This window comes from Ranitomeya variabilis, chromosome 5, assembly GCF_051348905.1.
Source record: "Ranitomeya variabilis isolate aRanVar5 chromosome 5, aRanVar5.hap1, whole genome shotgun sequence".
In the NCBI taxonomy this organism is placed as follows: Eukaryota; Metazoa; Chordata; class Amphibia; order Anura; family Dendrobatidae; genus Ranitomeya; species Ranitomeya variabilis.
The window spans coordinates 25659849-25687769 of record NC_135236.1 but is presented as its reverse complement, the minus strand read 5'-3'; the positions used below and the strand labels follow the sequence as shown (position 1 = coordinate 25687769).

Sequence of the window (27921 nt, the reverse complement as noted above, 5' to 3'; positions counted from 1 at the left end):
TATGATATATTACAAAGTTTCTTATTTTCAAGAGTGCCATTCATTTATGAAAATATAATTATTGAAAAAAAAGGTTGAAAAATATAAAGTAAAAAATGGCAAAGGGAAATTACATGAAGGAGTTAAGCTGGTCCTTATTGTATCACTGCACACAATGTATTAAAGTTGGAAAGTTAAAATGTAGATTAAAAGTTTATTTTTTTTTACTGCATCACCTATATTGTTATTTCTCAGACTGTATATAATAGGATTTATAAAAGGAGTGAACACAGTATACAGTAATGATAGGAATTTACTGATATTTATAGTTTGGTCTTGTGTTGGGAAAACATAAACACTGAACATGGTCCAGTAGAATATGGAGACCACAGTGAGGTGGGAGCTACAGGTGGAGAAGGCTTTCTGTCTGCCAGTATTGGTTGGAATTCTTAAGATGGCAGCAATAATCTTAGCATATGCTATAATTATTATTATAGTTGGGATTATAACTAAAGGAGACGCTAATAATGTGACTTCAAAGTGAACAATGGAAGTATCGGAGCAGGCAATGTCCAGTAGAGGATTTATGTCACAAAAGAAATGGTCAATAATATTGGGACCACAGAATGTTAGCATTGCTGTTGTGATTGAGTCAATCAATGTTGAAGAAAAACCGCTACACCAAGAGATGATGGCCAATTTCATACAACAAGTCCTTGTCATTATTGTGGCGTAACGGAGAGGATTACAGATGGCCACATATCTGTCATAAGACATCACTGTGAGGAGAAGACATTGAAATGCTTCTGAGGCACAAAAAATATAAAGTTGGGCAATGCAACCAATAAAACTAATAGTCTTCCCTTTATACAGAATAATTTGAAGCATTTTGGGTACAATATTTGTACTCAACAAAATGTCACTGATGGACAGTTGTGAGATGAAGAAGTACATTGGAGTCTGGAGGTTCTTGCTGGTGGACACCAGGGTGATGATCAGGAGGTTCCCACATATTGTTCCACAATAAATTAGCAGGAAAACACAGAATAGGGAAATTCTTAAATATTTACTTGCTTGAAATCCTAAGAGAAAGAAATCTGTAATGATCGTCATATTTCGTTCCTGTGTTTAGTTGGAATAAAGCAAAGGAATATTATATACTGTCAACATCAAGTCACGTAGTTATAACAATATGCACCACTAAAGAGATGTTAGATCTAGCTGATCAATGGAATCTGATTTATGATTTACTGCAGGTGCAGCCAGGGAGAAGAACACATTCGAAAGCTTCGGATCAAATTATTTTTCAGCTAAAATCGATGTGCTCTAATCTGTCCTGAAGCAGAAATGTATAGAACAGCAGTACATTTTGCAGAGAAGAAGACAAGTAGGTTCAAAACTCTTGATAATAACTTATTGTCTGAGAACAGTGGTTTAGGAAGGCTGGAATCTCCAATTTCCTTATATTACAGCAGCAGAAAAACATCCTGTACACATAAATGTAATAAACACAAGTTGTTTTTAATAAGTAGAATGCTTAATATAGTTATAGTAACCAAATAAATAACAGAAAACTGACTTGCACATCAAGAACTAATCAGAACAGGTGCATACCAAAAACAGCTACTTTCAAGCTCAATATACAAAAGTGGTTGCACTCAATTGTGTTAAAGCATGTCAATGTGAAATCTATGAAATGTGAATATAAAAATTGGCTTTTGAATATTAGGAATAATACATGAAAAATACATAAAACGCTTTGCACAAAATTTGGCCAAATAATGAATGCCCATCAACCATCATGAAGGTGGCCTCAGGAGTCTGATGGGTCCCTGACTTGTGTGAACACCTCTCTAAGGCTAATTATTATTATTATTATTATTATTATTATTATTATTATTATTATTGTTATTATTATTTATTTATATAGCCCCATTAATTCCATGGTGCTGTACATGAGGGGTTACATACAAAGTTATAGATATCGTTTACAGTAAACAAATTTACAATAACAGACTGGTATAGAGGGGAGAGGACCCTGTCCTTACATACTTATATTAAACGGCGTAATGGAGGAGAGACAGAAGGTCAGGGGTGCAGCAGCTCTGATGGTGGTGAGGCGGCAGAATGGTTTTTGCAGGCTGTAAGCTTTCATAAAGAGATGGGTTTTCAGGTTCCATCTGAAGGATTCAAGGGTAGTGGATAATTGGATGTGTCCTGGCGTGGAATTCCAGAGGATGAGGTATATTCGAGAGAAATCTTGAGAAATTTTGAAGGCGGTTGTGTGATGAACAAATAAGTGTGGAGGAGAGTAGGAGGTCTTGGGAGGATCGAAGATTACATGAGGGAAGATATTGGGAGATTAGTTCAGAGATATAAGGAGGGGACAGGTTGTGGATGGCTTTGTAGGTCAGTGTTAGTAGCTTGAACTGGATTCACTGGGAATTGGGAGCCAGTGGAGGGATTTGCAAAGGTGAGAAATAGGGGAGTAGCGAGGAGAGATGCGTGGATTAGTCAGGCAGAAGAGTTGAGGACAGACTGGAGTGATGCAAGAAAGTTACCGGGGAGGTCACAGAGGAGGGTGTTGCAGTAATCAAGGTGGGAGATGATGAGGAGATGCATAAGAGCTTTAGTAGATTGGGGGCTGAGGAATGGATGGATTCTGGAAATATTTTTGAGTTGGAGGCGACAGGAGGTGGCAAGAGTTTGGACATGTGGCTTGAAGGACAGGGCAGAGTTGAGAGTTACTCTGCGGCAGCAGAATTCAGGTGCGGGAGAGAGCATGTTGCCATTTACCACAATAGATAGATCGGGTAGGGAAGATAAATGTGATGGAGGAAAGATGATGAGTTCAGTTTTGTCTACATTGAGTTTTAGGAAGCGAGAGGTGAAGAAGGCAGAGGACAGGTCGAGAAGGACGAGGATGGAAAACTGTCTGTTAGCTTTGGCTGTGAGTAAGTCATTAGTAATTTTGGTCAGGGCAGTTTCGGTGGAGTGGTGGGGCAGAAGCCTGATTGGTGGTTGTCAAGGAGAGAGTTAGATGAGAGGTGGGAGGAAAGTTGAGCATGGACATGCTGCTCAAGTAGTTTGGAAGCAAACGGGAGCAGTGATATGGGGTAATAGCTGGGCATAGCAGTTGGGTCAAGGTTTGTTTTTTCGAGGATGGGTGTGATGATGGCATGTTTGAAGGCAGAGGGGAAGGTACCAGAAAATGCGATATGTTGAAGTGATGGGTTAGGGCTGGAATGAGCTTGAGCTTGTTAGTGAGGTTGGGTAGCAGGTGGGAAGGGATGGGGTCAAGTGCACAAGTGGTGAGGTGTGATTTGGAAAGAAGATGAGTAAGCTCTCATTCAGTGATGTTGGAGAGGGAGGTTATTAGGCAAGGGCAGAGGTCTGGTATATGGTGTGGTTGGGGTGGTGGAACAGTAAATGTTTGCCTTGTTTGGTTGATCTTATTTTTGAAGAAGGTGGCAAACTCCTCAGATATGAGGGGAGTTGGAGGTGGCAGTGGTGGGCAGAAGAGAGAGTTGAAAGTGCTGAACAGTTGTTTTGAGTTGTAGGATAATGAAGATACAAGGTTTATGAAATAGATCTGTTTGGCAGAGGTGAGGGCTAATTTGAAGGCAAGTGTAGCTTGTTTGAAAGCAGTAAAGTCACCTGGCAGGCATGTTTTCTTCCAACGCCGCTCCGCGACCCTGGATGATTGTCAAAGTTTTTGGTGAGATTGTTGTGCCAGGGTTGCCTATTGGCCTATGGCCTAGTGAGTGGGATGACTAAGTCTATGGCTGATGTGAGGGTGGCATTATAGAAAGCGGTGGCACTGTCTGTGTTGTGGATTGAAGATATGAAGGAAAGGTGGAAGAGAGTCTGAGATTCTGTGAGTGTCTAGGTATGCGAGGTTTCTGCGAGGATGTGCTAGTGGCTGGACATGGGGGGCTGATGAGGAGGACAGGGATGAGAAGGTGAGTACGTGGTGGTCAGATAGGGGAGGCGAGAGGTTGTGAGATTAGATTAGGAACAGAGGCGGGTGAAGATGAGTTCTAATGTGTGTCCATCTGTGTGAGTGGCTGTAGAGGACCACTGAGTAAGTTCAAAGGATGAAATAAGTGACAGGAGTTTGGAGGCTGCTGGCAGGCGGGTGTCAGTAGGGATATTAAAGTCACCCATGATGATGGTGGGGATGTCATCAGAGAGAAATTGAAGAAGCCAGGTGGAGAATTGGTCGATGAAGGCAGGGGCTGAACCCGGTGGTCAGTATATGATAGCCATTTGGAGATTAGAGGGAGAGTAGATACAGACAGAGTGGACCTCGAAAGAAGAGAGGATAAGGTAGGGAGGGGGTTGGACAGGGTTGAAGGAGCAGTTTTTAGAAAGAAGGAAACCCACTCCTTCATCATGTCTGTTGCCAAAGCAAGGAGTGTGGGGAAAGTGGAGGCCACCATAACTCAATGCAGCAGGGGAGGCCGTGTCAGGGAGCGTCAACCAGGTCTCAGTGAGCGCCAGGAAGGAAAGGTTGCAGGAAGTAAAGAGATTGTGGATCACATGGAGCTTGTTGCAGATGGAGCGGGCATTCCAAAGTGCTCCAGAGAGAGGAAGCATGGGGTGGGGGTCAGTGGCATTGATTTTAAGTGTGAAGGATTGCGTTAGTTTCTCTTAGTGTGAGAAGTATAGGGGTGAGGATTAGTCGGATGTATGAGGTGGGGGGCCAGGATTGGGGAAAATGTCACCAGCAGTGACAAGGAAAAGATAAAGGGAAAGCAGGTGGATGAAGGAGAGTGATCGGCTTATATAGTATTTTAGTAGGAGAGGTCTGATGTTAAGGAGCAGGTCTGCAGATGAAGTGAGGTGGGGGTAGGAGATAGAGGGGAGATAGTTATTTAATTTGAGGGTGCAGGGGTTTGGGGATAGCAAGGGAGAGTGAGGATTTGTGGAGCAAAAATGGTGTGGGCAAATGTGACCATGGTTAAAGAGCAGGGTAAGAAAAGAAACGGTAAGTAAAATTAAAAGACAGTGATTAGTTTTACCGTCTGACCAATTTCTCGACTATTTCTAGTACACTGCTGAAAAAAATAAAGGGAACACTAAAATAACACATCCTAGATATATCTGAATGAAATATTCCAGTTGCAAATTTGTATTCCTTGCATAGTGGAATGTGTTCAGAACAATAAAACATAACAATTATCAATATAAATTAAAATAAATATCCTATGGAGGTCTGGAATTGTTATGATACTCAAAATCAAAGTGGAAAATTAAATTACAGGCTAATCCAACTTCAGTGGAAATGCCTCATGACAAGGAAAAGATGCTCAGTACTGTATTGTGTGTGGCCTCCACGTGCCTGTATGACCTCCCTACTGTACTATGCCTGGGCATGCTCCTGATGAGGTGGCAGATGATCTCCTGAGTAGTGTTGAGCATTCCGATACCGCAAGTATCGGGTATCGGCCGATATTTGCGGTATCGGAATTCCGATACCGAGTTCCGATATTTTTGCGATATCGGGAATCGGGATCGGAATGCATATTCATATGTAAAATAAAGAATAAAAATAAAAAATAGGGATATACTCACCCTCTGACGCACCCTGGTTGTAACCGCTGCAACCGGCAGCCTCCGTTCCTAAGAATGAGCGAGTGAAGGACCTGCGATGATGTCGCGGTCTTGATTGGTCGCGTGAGCGGTCACATGAGCGGTCACGCGACCAATCACAAGCCGCCACGTCATCGAAGGTCCTTCACTCGCTCATTCTTAGGAACGGAGGCTGCCGGTTAACACCACTAGGTCCAGGGTCCGCCGGAGGGGTGAGTATATCCATATTTTTTATTTTTATTCTTTATTTTTTACATGAATATGGATCCCAGGGCCTGAAGGAGAGTTTCCTCTCCTTCAGACCCTGGGAACCATCCAGGATAGCTTCCGATACTTGTGTCCCATTGACTTGTATTGGTATCGGGAATCGGTATCGGCGATATCTGATATTTTTCGTATGTCGGCCGATACTATCCGATACCGATACTTTCAAGTATCGGAAGGTATCGCTCAACACTACTCCTGAGGGATCTCCTCCCAGACCTGGACTAAAGCATCTGCCAACTCCTGGACAGTCTGTAATGCAACATGATGTTGGTGGATGGAGCGAGACATGATTCAGGTCTGATGAGTGGGTGGGCCAGTCCATAGCTTCAGTGCCTTCATCTTGCAGGAACTGCTGACACACTCCAGCCACATGAGGTCTGGCACTGTCCTGCATTAGGAGGAAGCCAGGGCCAATCGCACCAGCATATGGTCTAACAAGGTGTCTGAGGATCTCATCTCAGTACCTAATGGCAGTCAGGCTACCTCTGGCGAGCACATGGAGGGTTATGCCACCCCACACCATTAGTGACCCACTGCCAAACCATCATGCTGAAGGATGTTGCATTCTGCAGATCGCTCTCCACGGCATCTCCAGACTTTGTCACAAATCAGATAGCCAGATTTCCACCAAAATTTTTTTAGGCCAAATATAGTGGTGTAGAAACAAGGCCCAATTAGCTACTCTGAATCATTTGTGCTAAATTGGTGTTCCAGTGGCAAATCAGAATTCCAGATTTCCACGTAAAAATCATTAGGCTTAATTTAGTGGTGCAGCCATGAGGTCCAATTAGCTACTCCTAATCGTTTGTGCAAAAACTGTGTGAATTTGTTTTCTTGTTGGATCTGAGGCCGAATGAAGTAGGGTCCAAGCTAAATCCAGACACTCATCACCAGATGGTAGCCACCAAGGGAGATGATCCAAATGATATTCAGATACCAGAGATGCACGCAGACTGTACTGTGGTGTCAGTGCAGGAAGAGGAGGAGGGTGACTCTCAGGGTGAAAAGTGTGAGAGCAGAGAGGATGACAATGAGATTGTAAATCCCACGTAGTGTGAACCAAGAGGTACCAAGCTACATAGTTCAGCAGGGGAGGTGGAGGAGGTGAAGTGACTTCCCACAAAGACACAAAGTGAGGTAACTATGATAAGCACTGCATCCTCAACCCCAACTCTACCAATGGCCAGAACCAATTGTGAGTGTGCAGTTCACAAGGGTGGCAAAAGCTGCCTAGCCTGGGCATTTCATGAAATCACAAAGGATTACTCAACACACACATTATCTGTCAAATTTGCAAAAAAGAACTCAGTAAATGTATAAAATGGAATAATTTGCCAACTATATGCATGAACCGGCACATGCACGATCAACATGCCTTAATGTAGGAGTCTTACTGTGCTAAAAATCAGACTAGCGGGCCTCGCCAATCACTGGCTGTCCCATCAACCACATCTGCTGATTCTTCCTCCTCTGTCACTATTCCAAGTGTTCACAGACAGGTCTCTGGCCACAGAAACTACAAGTGTTTATCCACCACACTTGAGGTGAGTGAGAGCTGGTCAGCTGTCAAGGAAGAAAACATTACTGCTGCTTTTGTGTCACCTACCACAACATATCTTTCTTATTCCACCATAACATCTCTGCCTGCACCTCACTCACAGAATAGCAGTTTGTCCTTTTCTACGTAGTCCGCCCTCTCTCACACAGCAGCCAGCTCTTGGTCCCATAGTTCTGGTCACATGAAAGAATGTATCCTCCTACACATGGCAAAGCTAAGAGCTTGAACTACACCATCTCTAATCTGCTGGCTATGGAAATGCTGTCTTTCCACCTGGTGGATAGATACAGGTTCTGAAAGTTGATGTCCATCACAGTCCCTCAGTACTAGTTGCCCAGTCATCATTACTTGTCAAAGAAAGCTGTGCCTGCGCTACACCAGCATGTCACCAACATCACCCATTCCCCTAAAAAATCTATGACTGTCAAGGTGCATTTCACTGCTGACACCTGGATGAGCAAACGTGGGCTGGGGTGTTATATCTCGCTTACTGGGTACTGGGTGATTCTGGTGGCTGTGGTGGCAAGAAGGCAAGGGGCTGCTGCAAAAGTCTTTGAATCCTTAATTCTTGTGGGACAATCCTTTGTATCTAACACTGCTTCTGTCTTCTCCATCTCCTCTAGGGACTCCAACTGTGCCCTCAACCTCTCCCTTAATCAGACATGCATTCCTACAGTGCAGATAGAATCTCCACCACCTCCATACTGCACAGCCATGTCTCACTGCAATCAGGCAGTGTGTGAGGTAATATGCCTTGGAAATCAAAGTCACACAGCTCAAGAGTTGTGGACAGGTATCCAAGCCAAGTAAGAGCAATGGCTTTCTCCACTAAACCTGGAGCCAGGGAAGGTCGTGTGCAATAATGGTGCAAACCTGATGGAGGCAACCTTACACACATGCCTTACAGGGCTCACATCCTCAGCGTGGTGGTACAGAAATTTATATGCCACTATCCTGGCCTGGATGTGCTGCTGCTGAAAGCTGTTTGCTCAGTTCTGACGATGGAACCCCGCAGTTCATCAGCTTGCAACGCTACAGAAGTCTTTTAGCCTACCGGTTTACCGTTTAATTAGCCATGTTCTGACATGGTGGAATTCCACTTGGCCCATGTTGCAGCATCTGTGGCAGCAGCAATGATCCTTGGTGCAGCATGTCCTTTTGCATTGCCTTGGTTAAAGCAGTCTCGACATGGTGCAAATCACACTTGCAAAGTGGGCACAGGTGAAAGACTTCCACACCCCTCCTCACAGTTTTGAAATGGCTATTTAGATGGCTAGCGCTGACAATGCCATCATCAGCAGTTACATGCTGGAATGCACTTTAAATAGTGTGCATGAGGTGGGGATGATCCCAGATGAAGAGTGAAAATCAGAGGAGGATGCGGAAGGAATAATGCGATTACTCACTATTTTATCTTAATTATGCCAGACGTAAATTGTATAAGCGCAGAACCATAAACTGTTGTCTGAAGTATTTAGTCTTCTTGTAGGACGCATATAAACCCCTTATATTATTTCCTGCTGTTTATCTTCTATTATCTTTGTAAAAAAGTAAGGCATGGCTACTAAAGAATGATGTTTGCTGAAATGCTAATTATGCATTGTGTTATGGAGCGAGTTTGGTGACTTCGAAAGCAGAGAGGGAAAATTGTGCAAATAGTTTAATTAATCAAATAATGCTACTTGTGATCTAATCACAATTCTTATTATCTGTGATGCTAGGCTGAAGGACATTTCTTAAATCTAAAGATAGGTTACACGCCACTATATAAAGAGACTTTTTCTTCTGGTCGGAGTGACTCTTCAGGATCTCAGCTTAGGGTACTACAGACCCTGCTGGTAGAACCCATGACTGCTTCATTGACCATCACTGAAACCTCAGAGATGTTTTAAAGAATCCAGATTGGGACAATCAGTTAACCTGGCCACATACCTCACTGTGCTCAGTAGTCTTCCAAAGCTAGTCGTTACCTCCTCACTAGAGTTGAGCGTCTTTTACTTTTTTGGGATTGAGTCGAGTTTCGCGAAACCCGACTTTGTGAAAATTCGGTTCGGGTGAAATCAGCCAATTATTGCGAAAAGTCGGGGGCTGATGGAAACACGAAACCCAATGCAAGTCAATAGGGAATCAAAGTCGGCAGTGAGTGGAGGACAGGAAAACACCTACAGTGCCCATTTTAATGCCAAAAACATTAATCCTTATTACTGAAGCTTGTCAATCTTAATTTACCTTAAAATAATAGTTAGGCATTGAAAACTGGGGGTCATTTGGCTAAAGTTTTGGGGGGGGTAGGGCTGGCTCAAGATTTTCGTGGGCCCAGGAAACGCGGAATACGTCACGGCGGTGAAGCAGGGAGAGGTAAGTATTTAAATTATGCAAGTGCTGTGATCCTGAGCAAGCAGGGGGGGCCCACTCGTTGGCATTGGCACTGGCACAGGCCCCTCATAGTACGGTGGTGTATTTGACGACGGGTGGTGCCTCCCACTGGCAGAGACACTTTTGCATACTATGAGGGGCCCTGTGCCAGTGACGTCGCAAACGAGTATGCCCCCCACCTGATGAAGGAACCTGCACTTTCATCTGCACCTTCCTCTTTGTCCCCGTGTAAGGTGGTATAGTATGTGGGAAGGGGAACCTGACTTTCAGCAGGGTCAGATTCTGGCTGTGTAGAGTGCAAGGGGAATGTAGTGGTCTGGCTCAATGTACCAGCAGACTCATCTAGCAGTGGCTGGGCAATGGGCAGGATGAGGAGGAAACACAGATATAGGCCCAAATAATAAAGTAGCCTAAATGCAGTTCAAAAGTGGTAACAGGACTAAACAGGCGGCATTGCTTTGTTCATTGAAGGACAACTGTAATGAGCAGCAGACACAGTTAGTAGGCCCAAATAATAAAGTAGCCTAAATGCAGTTCAAAAGTGGTAACAGGACTAAACAGGCGGCATTGCTTTGTTCATTGAAGGACAACTGTAATGAGCAGCAGACACAGTTAGTAGGCCCAAATAATAAAGTGGGCTAAATGCAGTTCAAAAGTGGTAACAGGACTAAACAGGCAATATTGCTTTGTTCATTGGAGGACAACTGTAATGAGCAGCAGACACAGTTAGTAGGCCCAAATAATAAAGTGGGCTAAATGTCTAGAAAAAATTGTTCATAAATAAACAGGTGGCCTAGCTAGGTACAGGGGTGGGCTCCTCTGCTAAGTAGCAGAGAGTGGTAGTAGGTGCAAAGTATTAATTGGTCTAAGTGGAGGCCACGGCCCCTGTATATGTTAAATATCATCTATCATTTCAACAAATTTGTATTGACAGTGCCATTGAAGGATTTAACAGCACAGACTAGACAGTGGTGGAGCAGGGAGAGGTAAGTATTGCAAGTGGTAGAGCACTGCTCGAGCTGGGGGAAACACTCTCTCATGGGTGGCGGCACTGGCACAGGGCCCCTCATATTACAACGGTCTGTCTGACGGTTGAGCACCACCATCGTCAGAGACACTCCATTGTACTATGAGGGACCCTGTGCCAGTGCCGTCGCCCAAGAGTGGGCCCACCCACCTGTCCAGGCAAACGGCACTCGCACGGGTGCTTGTGCCAGATGTGACCACAGCCCTGAGGTGGGAGTCAACCCATTTAGGGAGGTATAAAAATGGCCTATGGTGGACATTCAGCAGCTGCAAATGGAGGAATTGGAGAAGTCAGTAAGAGGAGGCCAAAAGCAAGACATTTTTCAGGCAAGCTACGTGTCAGCAAGGGAAGGTGGGGCAAAATAATTTGAAATTCATGATTGATTCATTTTAATGAAGGTTAGATCATCAACATTTTGGGTAGCCAGTAGTGTTGAGCATTCCGATACAGCAAATATCGGGTATCGGCCGATACTCGCTGTGTCGGAATTCCGATACCGAGTTCCAATATTTTTGTGATATCGGAAATCGGAATCGGAAGTTCCCAGTGTATGGTTCCCAGGGTCTGGAGGAGAGGAGACTCTCCTTTGGGCCCTGGGATCCATATTCATGTAAAAAATAAAGAATAAAAATAAAAAAATATGGATATACTCACCCCTCCGACGGACTCTGGACCTTAGCGGTGCAACCGGCAGCCTCCGTTCCTAAGAATGCAGTGAGTGTACAAGACCTGCGATGACGTCGCGGTCTTGTGATTGGTCGCGTGACCGCTCATGTGACCGCTCACATGACCGCGACGTCATCGAAGGTCCTTCACTCACTGCATTCTTATGAACGGAGGCTGCCGGTTGCACCGGTAAGGTCCAGGGTCCGTCGGAGGGGTGAGTATATCCATATTTTTTATTTTTATTCTTTATTTTTTACATGAATATGGATCCCAGGGCCTGATGGAGAGTTTCCTCTCCTTCAGACCCTGGGAACCATCCAGGATACCTTCCGATATTTGTGTCCCATTGACTTGTATTGGTATCGGGTATCGGTATCGGCGATATCCGATATTTTTTGGATATCGGCCGATCCAATCCGATACCGATACTTTTGAATATCGGAAGATATCGCTCAACACTAGTAGCCAGACGTGTCCTTTTTTCTGTCAGTATTGAACCAGCAGCACTGACCTTTTTTCGGTCAGTATTGAACCACCGCCCATGGGCTCTTCCACCAGACTTCCTCATTTTTTGGAAAATCTAACCAAAATAACAACCGTTATATGTACTGTAAAACAAGGTAGAAGGTGTATGTAAACTTGTTAAGAATTTAAATCTCCCTTTTTTTGGGAGACTGAACCAAAACTCAGGCCCAGTGTATAAAACAACACAATGTAAGTGGCAGAAAGTGGCTGGCTGATATACGACAAACTAACAGGACAGAAGTATATACACTTTGTGAGAATTTGTATCTCCCATTTTTGGGGGGGAGACTGAACCAAAACTCAGGCCCAGTGTATAAAACAACACAATGTAAGTGGCTGAAAGTGGCTGGCTGATATCTGAAAAAATACAAGGACTGTAGTACAATTTCAATCTCCCTACAATGATCTCAGGACAAGTATGGCAGCAATAAAAAGGACTGCTGCACACAAAAGTGTGGACAAATAAACAAGATAACTGTGCAGAAAGGAGCAACAGGATTTTTGCTTTTAAAAAAGCAGTTGGTTTGCACAGCAGCGGTGCAAACAGCAATGCAGCTATCAGGGAGCCTAATAAGCTACAGAGCTGATGCACAAAAATATAGCCTCCACTGTCCCTGCAAAGAAAAGGTGGTGTTGGACAGTGGAAATCGCTACAGCACAAGCAGTTTGGGGGTTAATCTTCCCTCCCTAACTATATCCCTTCTTCTGATGAAGCTTCAGCAATCTCTCCCTATGCTACGATCGGCAGAAGTAAGATGGCGGTCGGCGTGCATGCCCCTTTATAGCCCCTGTGATGCCGCAGAAAGCAAGCCAATCACTGTCATGCCCTTCTCTAAGATGGTGGGGACCGAGACCTATGTCATCACGCTGCCCACACTCTGCATCCTCCTTCATTGGCTGAAAAATAGCTCTGAACGAGTCATACAAAACGCGACTTTGGCGCGCTGATCGCCGATCGCATGGCCGATCCCACACTAGGATTCGGGTCGGGTTTCATGAAACCCGACTTTGCAAAAAGTCGGCGATTTTTGAATTTGTCCAATCCATTTCGCTCAACCCTACTCCTCACTGTGGGGGCATGCCAAAAGGGGGGAGCCACTGGTGGTGGAATGCGACACTGGAAGCAGCTGTAATCCCAGCAAATCAGTGAAAGGGTGAGAGTCTGTAATTTTCACCATCTTGGGTATTTGCTGGGACTGTATGCTATTGTGTGTCAGTGATTCAATAAATCATTGCCACACTCTTTTATCCTCACCGTATGTTGCCTGAGTAGTGTCCTGCTACATTAAAAAGAGAGCGGGCATTCGGTGAGACGATCCCTGGTCCATGCTGTTCTGGCTGGCAGACCTGGGTTCCCACCGATCCCCCGTGTCTCCATAGATAACAGTGTCTCAAATTTCTGGACTATCGTTACACAGGTGGGTGCCTTGAGAGGGTGGTTTACAGCTATCAAGGGTGCCCATGGTATCAGACAAACTGTTAGGGAAAATGCAGTAGCCAAGGAACAAATTGAAGAGGATGAGATGATGGATATGAAACAATCAGGAGACAAAGAAAATAATGATATGCTCTCTCTTTTCTGTGGTTGGCAGCAGGGAACAAAGGAAGCAACCTTGAGTGTTACCCACACAGCATGAACTTGGACCTCATGGAAGTGCCAGACACATGAGCGCCTACTTGCTTCAACACGATGACGTATTCTTAAGGTTAGAAATAGCACGGACTACTGGGTTGTTACTGTTTTAAATCCATGGTACAAGAGTAAATTGAGCCAGATGCTTACCCCCCTGGAAAGGGATGTGCATATGCTGAATTATAGAGATACACTTGTAGACAATCTTAAGAGTGGTTTTCCCCAAGACAGCAGTGAGGTAAGCAGTTTGCAGCCAAGTTGTAGAAGTCCAACCCCGTGAAAGTCAAGGCGCCATCAACAAAACATTAGCATCAGCAGTATTGTAAGGGGCATAAGCAATTTCTGTAAATTGTTTAACATATTTTTTTTAGACCAGGTCGTGCACCAGAAGAACATACTACAAGTTTGTCATGCTGTAAACAACTGGAGAGGATGGTGCAGGAGAATCTGGAGCTCAATATCAATGCCTTTGTGGGGTTGTACACTTTTACATTTTGGTCTTCAAAAATGGAAGAGTGGCCTGTGCTCGCCTGTCATGCCTTGGAGGTTTTGTCATGCCCGACAGCCAGCGTTCTCTCAGAAATTGTCTTCGGTGCTGCTGGTTGTGTCCTGATGGATAAGGGTATCTGGCTGTCCCCTCAAAGAGAAGACCAACTCCAATGATTTTGCACTCCAGTCACAGATTGGGCAGACTAAGCAATGGTGTTTTTAGTGTCTTGTATAGATCTTATCTTTGTGATGTCTTCTGTGCCTGCTGTTGCCACTGCTGCTGATGTTACAAACAATTTTTTGAAATGTGGATACTGCAAGTTGGGTCTACAGGTAGTGGGTTGCATGTGGTGGAAGGTGTGTTAGAGGCCTATTATAAACTTTCTATTCTGTTGAAATTGATGCCACTTTAGTGATGTGTGACAATTATTTTTGGAAATGTGGAGACACCAAGTTGGGTCTCCATCTGGTGGGTTGCCCGTGTAAGTAGGTTTTGCAGACAGGTAGGCCTGCGTTTATTTTCAGTCAACTACCTGTGCTACTTGCCATACATTTTTTTACCAACAGTAGTCTGTAAAACTGCACATTAGTCAACAGTGTGTTGCAGCAGCAAAAAAAGGCAAATACAGTTCTCGGAAGCATAGAGTCTAGATCACATGCAGTTATTCTCCCCTTCTACTCCTCCTTCATCAGGAATACTGTGTCCTGTTCTGGGCACCACATTTAAAAAAAAATCAACAAACTGGAGCAAGTTCAGAGAAGAGCTATCAGGATGGTGAGCTGACTGCAAAGTATGTCCTACAAGGAACAGTTAAAGGATCTGGGAATGTTTAGGCTGCAAAAAAGTAAGCTAATAGGAGACTTAATAGCTGTCTACAATTATCTGAAGGGCTGTGTAGAGGGATCACCCTTATCCTCATTTGCACATGGAAACACAAGAAGCAATGGAATGGAACTCAAAGGGAGAAGATACAGATTAGATATTAGAAAAAAGTTTTTGACAGTGAGAGTGATCAATGAGTGAAATATGCAGTCACAGACGTGGTAAGTTCTCCTTCATTGAAGTCTTCAAACAGAGGCTGGACAGACATCTGTCTGAAATGAATCTAGTGAATCTTGCTTTGAGCAGGGAGTTGGACATGACGACCCTTGAGGTCCCTCCCAACTCTAAAGGTACCGTCACATTAAGCGACGCTGCAGCGATAGCGACAGCGATGCCGATCGCTGCAGCGTCGCTGTTTGGTCGCTGGAGAGCTGTCACACAGACCGCTCTCCAGCGACCAACGATGCCGAGGTCCCCGGGTAACCAGGGTAAGCATCGGGTTGCTAAGCGCAGGGCCGCGCTTAGTAACCCAATGTTTACCCTGGTTACCAGCGTAAAAGTTAAAAAAAACAAACAGCACATACTCACCAGCGCGTCCCCCAGCCTCTGCTTCCTGACACTGACTGAGCTCCGGCCCTAACAGCACAGCGGTGACGTCACCGCTGTGCTTTCACTTTCAGTTTAGGGCCGGCGCTCAGTCAGTGTCAGGAAGCAGAGGCTGGGGGACGCGCTGGTGAGTATGTGCTGTTTGTTTTTTTAACTTTTACGCTGGTAACCAGGGTAAACATCGGGTTACTAAGCGCGGCCCTGCGCTTAGTAACCCGATGTTTACCCTGGTTACCAGTGTAAAATATCGCTGGTATCCTTGCTTTTGCTGTCAAACACGGCGATACACGGCGACCTAGCGACCAAATAAAGTGCAGACCTTCTAGCAGCGACCAGCAATTTCACAGCGGGATCCAGATCGCTGCTGCGTGTCAAATACAGCGATATCGCTATCCAGGTCGCTGCAACGTCACGGATCGCTGGCGATATCGCCTAGTGTGACGGTACCTTTACATTCCATGATTCTAATTCATCTTTTAAATATTATACAGGTAGCTGGACTTACTAATGGAGCACATGGTTTTTACACAATAAGAAAGGTACTATCTTGAAATAGTTACCAGTAGAAACTATGAGGTGGTCTGAATACAAGCCAAGATCAGAAACCAGAATTAGCAAAATAGTAACACAACAAACAGGGAGCAAAATTTGTACCAAGTAAGCTGAACTTAGAATTGGCAGCGTGGATAGAAGATCTCTTCTGTATGAATGGAAAAAATTCCCATAGACAAACTCCATTTTGTAAAAAGAGTTCCCTGAATAGTGGGAGTAGTTATAGTAGACAACTCCATAATGGATTTAGAATGAGGTGTTATCAAAGCTATTGGAGGTGCAATGCGGAAGGGGCAAAATACAAATAATGTGCTTAGCAATTAGAATATAAACTGGTAATTTGAGGAACAGGGTTAGAAAGCTTTAGCTAAGACTCGAGACCATTAATGTAAGTGACCTGCTGACTGTATGCACCAAACGCCACCCTTAATAGAAAACTAAAACATTAACTAGAAATGTATGCAATCTGTGCCATTTATGAGATATAATAATGCTATTGGATTATAAAACTATTGAAGTTCCTTTCTATCTCCATCATCTACAAAATGAATAATGAGATAAAAAATTATTTACTGAACTTGTCTACTCAATGCTTAACTACTGAGCCAGGAAGACTACGACAAATTACTAGGTGAGTATAGCATTATTCTGAATCACATGACTACATTGTGGGTTAGACAACCTTCTTAACAGTATATCTTTCTAATAAATGTTATGTAGAAAACTGAGAACATTTACAATTAGTAGCCTCAATGTCAGTAAGGGTCTGTGATAGTACTTACATCAGGGTTGTCCATGTTTTCCTACTGATGAGAATAATGACTATTGTATTTACATGGCATTTCTTGAACCATTTAGAATAAATTTTCAGAATTAAAAGAAAATTCCACAAATTAACCAACATGAGGGATCATATGTGGTTGTCAGCAAAACAATGAGTTATTAGAAGAACCTCTATATATACATAAGTGAATGGAGCAGGCTATGGATATCTTCATTTCTCTTGTGTCTTACTCCACTGAGAAAATCTAACAATAATTAGATAATTGTCCCCAATATTACCTAAGTAATTTATTCAATGAATATAGAAATTAAAAAAAAAAATGTTAAGCTCCCAAAAAATGAATTAGCACACATTATTGAAATGGATTATTTTTTTAGATGAGTTAATAATTGACAGACAAGAATTTGTAGGGTAGTGTGTTGGGCAATGACTTGACAAATGAGTAATGCTCATTCATGTGAGAGATCAGATAATTTATGCCGGCATAAAAAAAATATATATATTTTTTTATTTTAGTGGGGTTGTTGTGAATGGGAACAGATAACAGCAGATTATTTAACCCCTGTACCCCCACAAGGTGGCTTGCACGTTGTCACGATTCCTTACCGTGACTGTCAAGATCCCTTAGCCGCGGCCAGCAGGTTGTCACGAAATCCACCGGGATTCCTGACCACTGCCACCATTAGGCCACGGATTGGGGTGACTTTAGACCAACAGACGGCTATCACATGTGCAGAAGGGCTTATCTTGGTTATCCCTCCACTGCCACAATGTGATGAAAAAAACCACACACGAGGTTATTGACCTCTTAGTTTACAGCAGGGGCTTATTTTAGGTATCCCACTGCTCTTCAATACACCATGAACTGCAGGGATTTGTGTATATCCCGCTTACAGTTCCACTTAACACGTGCAGCTCTCTGGCGCCCCCTTACCCTCAGGTCAGATTAGGTACTGCACCTAGGGTAATTAGTCGCCAGAAAGGCTGCCTGCTATGTACTGGCTATTGTGCACGCTGCAGCGACGCAATAACTACTCCCACTCAGGCAGGACCAATAATTACCAATGCCGCAGTCGCTGCAAAGTCACCCAAAGGCTTGCCACGGTCGCTGCCACCAGCTCCGATTAAACGGGTCCGAAGCTAACCCAAAACAGTAGCGTAATTTCCCTTCAAGAGACAGGGTACGTTTTTAGAGCAGGGAGAAAGAACTGGCATGAAATAATATACTCCACAAAATGAAGGCAATGCTTTATCAAAATATTTTACAAAGATGTTACAAATGAGACAATTGCAAATATGTACAAGGTAATTATGAAAATAAAAGGATTAAATGAAGAAAAGATAACACTCACATTTCTCAGATCATTGCATTGCAGGCAACCATATGTACCAGCTCATTGGACGTGCTCAGGGCTCACAGGAAAAGACAAGAAGACTGAGCTGGGGATCCTGCCACAAACTTAAAACCTGCAGCTAGTGACATCACAGAAAGGCTGGCTTATCCAGACCCTCCTCTCTTTACCTTCTGACTAAGTATAAGCTAAATCTTTCTAAGACTTGTAATTCCGCTACTGCACATATCATATTTGTAACAAACCCAGCATTCATCTCGGGTTAACGTGGGCTTTCTAATGAGATCAAATATGTCCTATTATTTACAGAGCAATCCCTACTTCTTCACCCGATGGAGTTAGACGCCCGTGTTTAGAGTGATGCGTAGATCCACCGAGGGAGAATAAGAAGATATATCTACCATTTTCCTATCTTACATCGTCTGCCTAATATCTTACAAAAATGGAACAAAGGACTTCCATTCCGGAATCTTCTCTAACAGTTCCAGCTAGAGCAGTTGGGAGGGGGCGAGTAACTTTCTTCAGAGCCTGGAATTTATGGCATGGCCATAAAACCCCCTTCTGCCTTAGATTCAGAAACTCACAGGGAAGCAAAGAGAACCAGAGAGAGGGGGGGTTTAGCCCCCGCAGGCTAGCAAGAAAACTAACTTATGATATTTCATACCATATCGTGACACCTCCCCCTTTTAGCGTGCACTACGGTGGCAGAACCTCTCGGTATGCCTCCATGCGCTCCTCCGTGGGTTCACCCTGGCGGGAGAGTCCATCTGCGTTCCCATGCTCTTTGCCCGCTTTGTGTTTAATGGTGAAGTCAAATTGCTGAAGGGCAAGGCTCCAGCGTAGCAACCTGCCATTGGTTCCACACATGGTGCTTAGCCAGCGCAGAGGGTTGTGGTCGGTCACCAAAGTGAAGGTGCGACCGTACAAGTAGGGCTGCAAGCGCTGCAGGGCCCAGACTATGGCCAGGAACTCCTTCTTGATGGTGGAGTAGGCCACTTCCCTCGGCAAAAGTTTCCGGCTCAGGTACAACACGGGTGCTCTTGGTCCTCCGAGTCAACCTGGCTGAGCACAGCACCAAGGCCAAACTCGCTGGCGTCGGTCTGTACCAAGAACGGTCGACTGCTGTCGACTGCTTTCAACACAGGGGCATTGCACAGTGCTGTTTTCAACGCCTGGTAGGCCCCCTCACAGCCATCTGTCCAGTTGACGATGTGGGGTAGCTTCTTCCTGGTGAGGTCCGTCAAAGGTTTTGCCAGGCTACTATAGTGCTGCACAAAGCGCCTATAGTACCCTGCAGTGCCCAGGAAGGACATCACCTGTTTCTTGGTCCCAGGAGTTGGCCAGTTCACAATCACGCCCACTTTGTCAGGCTCCAGTTTCAGGGTGCCTCCGCCTACCCGGTGCCCCAGATAGTGGACCTCCCTCATGCCCATCTGGCACTTTCCCAGCTTGATAGTCAGTCCAGCTCGGTGAATTCGCCTGAGCACCTCCTCGAGATGCTGCAGGTGTTCATCCCAGGAGGGACTGAAGATGGCAATGTTATCGAAGTACGCTACGGCGTACTTCTCCAGTCCCTGAAGCAGGAGATTGACCATCCGCTGGAAAGTGGCAGGGGCATTCTTCATGCCGAAGGGCATGACCGTGGACTCGTACAGTCCAAAGGGTGTGATAAAGGCGGACTTCTCCTGCGCTTCGGGGCTCAGGGGAATCTGCCAGTATCCGCGACTCAGATCCAGTATCGTCAGGTATTTTGTGCCAGCTAACTTCTCAAGCAGCTCCTCGATGCACGGCATTGGGTGCGCGTCAGAGGCTGTAATGGCGTTGAGCCCCCTGTAGTCCATGCAGAACTGGGTGGTCCGGTCCTTCTTTGGCACGAGAACTACAGGTGATGCCCACGCGCTCTTTGACCGTCGAATCACCCCCAGCTGTAACATTTCATCGATCTCCTGGCGCATAATCTGCTGCACCTGGTCAGAGATTCGATAGGGTGTTCGCCGTAGTGGGGCGTGATTCCCGGTGTCCACCTCGTGGACGGCTAACTCAGTCCTTCCAGGCCGGTTGGAGAACACGACCCGGAAGGGTTCCAGTGTGGTTTGCAACTGCAACCGCTGTGGTTCATCTAGCGAGGCGCTTTCCTCCACGTCCTCAATGGACCCACGGACCTTGGCTTGGGCCAGCATGTCCAGGAGTGTGTCCTCCTCCCCGTCTTCGGGTAAACTGCAGACCGGTAGGACGAAAGGTTCACGGTCGTGATGAGCCTTTATCATGTTGACTTGAAAGGCCTTTCGCCTACCCCGAGCGTGGTCAAGCGTGACCACGTAGGTGACCGGGTTGAGCTGTTGGTGGACGACGTACGGGCCCTCCCAGGCTGCCTGAAGCTTATCCATTGGTACGGGAACCAGCACCCACACCTTTTGACCCACGTGGTAGGTCCACTCCCGGGTGTTCTGGTCGTACCAGTGCTTCTGATCAGACTGAGCCTGCGTCATGTTGTCATGCACCAACTGCGTCAAGGTCTGCATCTTGTCACGGAAGCGCATGACATACTCCACTATGGACACTTCAGAAGGGTTCGGCTCCTCTTCCCAGGATTCTCTTACCAACCCAAGGGGTCCCCGGACTCGCCTGCCGTACAGGAGCTCGAAGGGGGAGAACCCCGTCGAGGCCTGCGGAACCTCTCGGTAAGCGAATAGCAGGTGTGGGAGGTACCACTCCCAGTCGCACCCTTGTGTCTCAACCAGCATGCGTAGCATCTGTTTGAGGGTACCATTGAAGCGTTCACAAAGCCATTGGTCTGTGGGTGATACGCACTCGATACCAGGTGCTTCACCTGCATTTTCTTACAGAGAGCCTCCATTAGGCGAGACATGAATTGGGTCCCTTGATCAGTAAGCATTTCCCTGGGAAATCCTACACGTGCGAAGATAGCCAACAGGGCATCCGCCACCTTATCTGCCCTAGTTGACGACAGAGCTACTGCCTCTGGGTACCGGGTAGCGTATTCTACCACAGTAAGAATATATCGCTTTCCAGAGCTGCTGTAGACGGCCAGCGGGCCCACAATGTCCACCGCAATCCTCTGGAAAGGCTCCTCTATCACTGGCAGTAGTTTGACACATCTGTCCCCATCTTAGGCCAATAGAAGTGTTGAGACAGCCGGGCCTTACTTTTGCTGATCCCCAAGTGTCCAGCTAGCGGGATCTCATGGGCAGTCCACAACAACTCACCCCGGAATTGCTGCGGGACGACCAACTGTCTTTCCCTCAACCACTCCTTTTGCGATTTTCCGGGTACTGTCTCCCGGTACAACCTTCCTCCTTCCCAGAACACCATCTCCTTATCAGTCTCGGAGAATGGCGTCCCGGCGAGTTGTCTCAAACTCTCTAGGCTCACATCTGTGTGCAGAGCGGCCTGAAACTCCTGGCTAGGGGAAGCCAGAAGCGACGTCAGGGTCCCTTCCCCACGGGAGCCCTCTGGGACCTGCTCTGGGTCCACCTCTGGTTCAGTCATACTGATGGCTGAGGAGGGTCCGGAAGGCAAACAGGTATCTGCGTTCCGGGCATTCTGACTGCGGGTGACAGCAGCTACGTAGGCTGTCTCCCCGGGGGTTTCTACAGACCCATCAGCCGACGCTGCTACGGGTTTTACCTCCCCATCCATCCCCATTACCTCAGGAGCATTGCTACTTATGGGCCAGTTACCTTCCTCGGTGGCACTGGTCAATTGCATGGCATCACCTTGCTCACGGTTCCCATGTATCTCTTGTATTTCTTGTAGCACCGACACTTGCCCCTGCTAGGGGTTCCTCAGCCATCTCACTCCGCAGAGCAACGTGGCTGAGCACTCCTGTACCTATGGACACAAAATCAACTTGCACAGAAACATCATTATCAGATTCAGTTGGCACAGGTACAACATTTTCACCATCGATCCTAGGGAAAAAATGGCTAACAGATGCATCATTACAAGATAAAGCATGGTCAGGTAACACATGCGATTTCCCATCATCATCATCATCATCATCATCAGGGTTAACTTTACCCTCATTAGTAGATTGGGGAGGGGTGTCAATGACGAAGTGTGCCACCAACCTCCCCAAATCAGTCCCCAATAACACATCAGTGGGCAAATTATCAGACAGCCCCACTTCTTTCACCCTGCTCCCGGCACCCCAATCAATATAAACCCGGGCCATCGGTAAGGGACAGCTGATGCCCCCAAACCCAGTGATAGTTAGGGTTTTCCCCGGAATGATTTCTTCAGGGGCCGCCAGTTCGGGTCGGATGAGGGTTCGTTCAGCCCCGGTGTCCTTGAGGCCTGTAGCAACACGACCTCCCACAGTGACATGCTGTACGTTATCACACCCCCTCCCAGCCACACCACCCACCAAAAGAACAGCTGTATTTGGCCCTGGGGCCTTGGAGGAGGGGTTCTTCTGCTTGGCTGGACATTGGGGACTGATATGACCAGGCTGCCTGCAGTGGTAACACTGGCAAAGTTCGGTGGTAGGTCTGGTGCTGTTGGCCACGGGGACAGGACCTCTGGTGTGTTGGCTGGCAGGGGTACTGGCGTTGGATGCAGGCTTACCCCCTCTCCAGCTGGAGGTGACTGGCTTCCGCACTTCCGATCTACGGTTGGCCTCATAGGCATCGGGAACCTGCGCTGCTTTCGTCACGTCTTTGGGTTCTCTGTCCATCACGAACTGTCGTACCTCAGTTGGGCAAAGATAGAAGAACTGGTCTTTGATCATCAGGTCTCACAGCTGTGCAAAGGTGGCCACTGCCATCCTTGGGTCCACTGGTCAAAGTGGGTCCCCAGTCCATGCACCACGTCACTGTAACTGTCGTGTGGGCCACGTTGGAGGGTCTGGAACTTCTTACGGTACACCTCGGGTGTAAGCTGGTACTTGGCTATGAGGGCCTGCTTGATGGCCTCATAGTCACCATCTTGTTCTTGAGGGAGGGCAGCAAACGCCTCCAGAGCTTTGCCTCTTAGCCCTGGTGTCAGGTATCGTGCCCATTCATCTGTAGGCAGTCGGTACTGTCTGCAGGCTTTCTCAAAGGCCCACAGAAAAGTGTCCAAGTCCCCATCCTTTTCCATAACAGGAAAGTGGTCGGGCCGGGGCTTCGGTATCTCAGCGCTGCTGGGCTCACGGCTCTGGGCGGTGGAGGGTATTCTCCCCTGCTGGAGCATCTCCCGTTCATGTTCCCGCTGGGCTTGGCGCTCGGCTCTCTCAGCCTCCCGCTCGGCTCGCTGGTATTGCTGGATCAGCTGCAGATGTCTCTCTAGGTCATCTACGGAGCCTTGTTGCAGAGCCAGCTGCAGGAGGAGGTCTGCGCCCCCTTGGTTGCCAGTAGGGCCCGCATTCAGTGGTTGGACCTCTGCTGCAGCACCATGTTCGCTTCTGCGGCCTCTGGGCTCTGTGGCCTGGCTTGGTCTGCTTCAAATTGCACCAGTTCAGCGACCATTTGAGCCCTGGTTTTCTTTGTACAGTCAATCTGCTGTGACATGCACAAGGCCACAAGAGTGTCCTTGGACTGCTTCTTATAAAAGGCGTTTCCCAGCACAACCATGGTTGCCAAATAAAAGATAGGATAGAAAAATGAAGAGAAAGGGAGGGGATAATTACCAGTACACAATTGTCTCACCACTAATAAGCACTGAGTTCGTTCTCCCAAACCTATTTGCGCAGAGTTCTCGCAAGAACTTTCTGCAAGTTTTTAGTGAGAGGAATGATTGCTCAAACCAACTCACTAATGCTCTAATATCCCACCGCCTTGCCACCAATTGTCACGATTCCTTACCGTGACTGTCAAGATCCCTTAGCCGCGGCCAGCAGGTTGTCACGAAATCCACCGGGATTCCTGACCACTGCCACCATTAGGCCACGGATTGGGGTGACTTTAGACCAACAGACGGCTATCACATGTGCAGAGGGGCTTATCTTGGTTATCCCTCCACTGCCACAATGTGATGAAAAAACCCACACACCAGGTTATTGACCTCTTAGCTTACAGCAGGGGCTTATTTTAGGTATCCCACTGCTCTTCAATATACCATGAACTGCAGGGATTTGTGTATATCCCGCTTACAGTTCCACTTAACACGTGCAGCTCTCTGGCGCCCCCCTTACCCTCAGGTCAGATTAGGTACTGCACCTAGGGTAATTACTCACCAGAAAGGCTGCCTGCTATGTACTGGCTATTGGGCACGCTGCAGCGACGCGATAACTACTCCCACTCAGGCAGGAACAATAATTATCAATGCCGCAGTCGCTGCAAAGTCACCCAAAGGCCTGCACATGGTCGCTGCCACCAGCTCCGATTAAACGGGTCCGAAGCTAACCCAAAACAGTAGCGTAATTTCCCTTCAAGAGACAGGGTACGTTTTTAGAGCAGGGAGAAAGAACTGGCATGAAATAATATACCCCACAAAATGTAGGCAATGCTTTATCAAAATATTTTACAAAGATGTTACAAATGAGACAATTGCAAATATGTACAAGGTAATTATGAAAATAAAAGGATTAAATGAAGAAAAGATAAAACTCACATTTCTCAGATCATTGCATTGCAGGCAACCATATGTACCAGCTCATTGGACGTGCTCAGGGCTCACAGGAAAAGACAAGAAGACTGAGCTGGGGATCCTGCCACAAACTTAAAACCTGCAGCTAGTGACATCACAGAAAGGCTGGCTTATCCAGACCCTCCTCTCTTTACCTTCTGACTAAGTATAAGCTAAATCTTTCTAAGACTTGTAATTCCGCTACTGCACATATCATAGTTGTAACAAACCCAGCATTCATCTCGGGTTAACGTGGGCTTTCTAATGAGATCAAATATGTCCTATTATTTACAGAGCAATCCCTACTTCTTCACCCGATGGAGTTAGACGCCCGTGTTTAGAGTGATGCGTAGATCCACCGAGGGAGAATAAGAAGATATATCTACCATTTTCCTATCTTACATCGTCTGCCTAATATCTTACAAAAATGGAACAAAGGACTTCCATTCCGGAATCTTCTCTAACAGTTCCAGCTAGAGCAGTTGGGAGGGGGCGAGTAACTTTCTTCAGAGCCTGGAATTTATGGCATGGCCATAAAACCCCCTTCTGCCTTAGATTCAGAAACTCACAGGGAAGCAAAGAGAACCAGAGAGAGGGGGGGGGGTTAGCCCCCGAAGGCTAGCAAGAAAACTAACTTATGATATTTCATACCATATCGTGACACACGTTAATTATCAAGCATTTTTTTTACAATTTACAGGGCCCATTTTCAAAGGATTAGTAGTTAAATGAGTAGGTTCAGGAGTTGGGTCTCTCACTTAATCTATGTCAGAATATTTGGACTGGCTTCTGAAACCCATTTTGACGAATATCAAATCTTTCATAAAGGACACTGGAGCTTTTTTGATGATGATTAATGAAATTGAATGGCAGAATTATTTTTCTTTAGCCTCTATTGATGTAGTCAATCTGTATATCCGAATCCTGCAGCATTTGGGATTCAGACGATAAAACAAATCTTGAAAAAACTTATAAAAGTGATTTTTAGAGATGGCAGATCGCACTAAATATAAATTATGATGATGTGCAATCGCAACCTGGGCAGAGATGGAAAACTGCAGCTAATTTGAAAAAATGGCGGAGCACACAGTGAGCGATAGCAGGCTCACACAGAGTTAACCTCACAGGAGAACACAACTCTTACAGGGGCAAGGGAACAGGTAGTGGACATAAACACAGCGGGTGCACACACACAAACTCCTCTCCAGAGGTGCCGGAATTCTAAAGGCTATACACCTGCCCTGAATTCACCCAATCTCCTTTCTAGAGCTGCCAGAATTCTAAAGGCTATACGCCTGCCCTGACCACATGCAGACAAGACTACACTATGTTATGATCCACACACACACATATAATAGAAATGATCTTAGCGCACCGACTCGCACTCCAGGAAACCTTTTACACATTCCTGTTCAAGTCCAGTAAGACAGGACCTTACTCGTGGACCAATCCAGAACTGCCACATCACCCGAGCAGCTGACTAAAGACCACCAATGAGAGGTCGCCACCTCACGAGCATGCTCAGTAGGGTGATTTCTGGACTTAGCCTCTGGAACCCCTGTCCACTGCTGCCTATTGCTAGTTACTACAGCTTTGGATGGGATCTACCCCCGTGCAGTGGGAGAATCCCAGTGCATAACATTACCCCCCGCTAGGCACCTCTGGCAACGTTCATCATGCTCAAAAGCCACAATGAGCTGAGGGGCACAAATGTGCTCAATTGGCTCCCTGGTCCTATCGCACGATCCATGACATTTCCTGTCCACCAAAAACAAAATTTTGGCACACACTACCTTGGATCCGACACTGGCTTTGACCTCAAAATCATCCAAGGACATATCCGAGCTCCTGACAGGAGTCCCAGATGAGATTTAGTGCACTCTACATGCAGCCTGATGTTACGAGCAGAGAGTCATGCTAAATCGTCAGGGGCAAAAACCCGAACGGGACACCGATGCGCATCGGCGGAGACTCTCATCCTCTCCGTAGAAGCCTTAATGGCATCCTGTATGCGATCCCAGATGTTATGCGCCTCCACTGCCTAATCCACCAATCTAGGATTGGAGGACGAGATGGGCATGGGCTCAGGTACATGCGGATGCTGACCCTTTTTAAGCAGGAACGGTGTCTGCCCAGTGGAGTCAGAGAGTTATTTAACACAAACTGTGCCCAGGGCAGCAAAGATCCCCAGTCATCATGACTGGCAGAAACAAAATGCCATAGGTACGTGATGAGAGATTGGTTGGTCCTCTCCACCAGTCCATTCGTCTCAGGATGGTGCGCCAAAGAGAGATTGAGCTCTATACTAAACAGCCGACAAAGCTCCCTCCAGAACTGAGACACAAATTGTGGACCCCGATCATTGACAATCCTGTCAGGCATCCCATGAAGGTGGAAAATATGTTTAACGAACAGTACCGCCAAGGCATGTGCCAAAAGCATGCATGGAAGAAGGACCAAATGTACCATTTTGGAGAAATGGTCGGTGACCACCCAAATAACTCTGTTCTTACGAGATTTGGGCAAATCCACAACGAAATCCATCCCGATCATCTCCAAAGGCCTATCTGCCAGTGGCAAAAGATGTAACAAGCCCACTCGTCTCTGTTGGGAAGACCGATTCCAGGCACATGAAACACAAGCCTGAACATAATCCCTTACTTTCTGCACCATCCAAAGCCACAATAAGTTCTCGCCAACAGCTCAGTGGTCCTCTTGATGCCAAAATGCCCTCCTACCATGGAGGAGTGAGCCCAAGATAGGACCTCCTGGTGTTAGGCACTGGAACTCTCCCTCTCCACAGGGTAGATCCCAAGCCTTGTGTGCTTCTGCGGTCTCCCATTCTGCTTTGACGGCTGTAGGTGCTGCTGAGCATAGACATCAGTCCCAGCGTCTTACTCAGGCTTGTGATGTATTTGTCTGGTTACTGTTGGTTCTTTGGCCAAGCCTACGGTAAAAAGCGGTAGTTAGCGACGAGCAAACATTCTGGAGACTAAGTCCAGAAATCACCCTACTGAGCATAACCGTGATGTGGCAACGTCTCATTTGTGGTTGGTCATCAGCTACTCTGGTGATGTGGCAGCTCTGGATTGGACTATGGGCAAGGTCCTGTCTGACTGGAC

At 46.3% G+C, this 27921-nt stretch overlaps 1 protein-coding gene across 1 annotated transcript; it reads right to left on the bottom strand.

Moving 5' to 3' along the window:
- Positions 1-159: 159 nt before the first annotated feature.
- Positions 160-26637, bottom strand: LOC143774740 (olfactory receptor 5G3-like). Its single transcript, XM_077262504.1, has 2 exons — positions 26593-26637; positions 160-1101 (listed from the first exon to the last, which is right to left on the bottom strand). The coding sequence occupies exons 1-2, from the start codon at positions 26635-26637 to the stop codon at positions 160-162; spliced, it is 987 nt and encodes a 328-aa protein (XP_077118619.1).
- Between the last annotated feature and the right edge of the window lie 1284 nt (positions 26638-27921).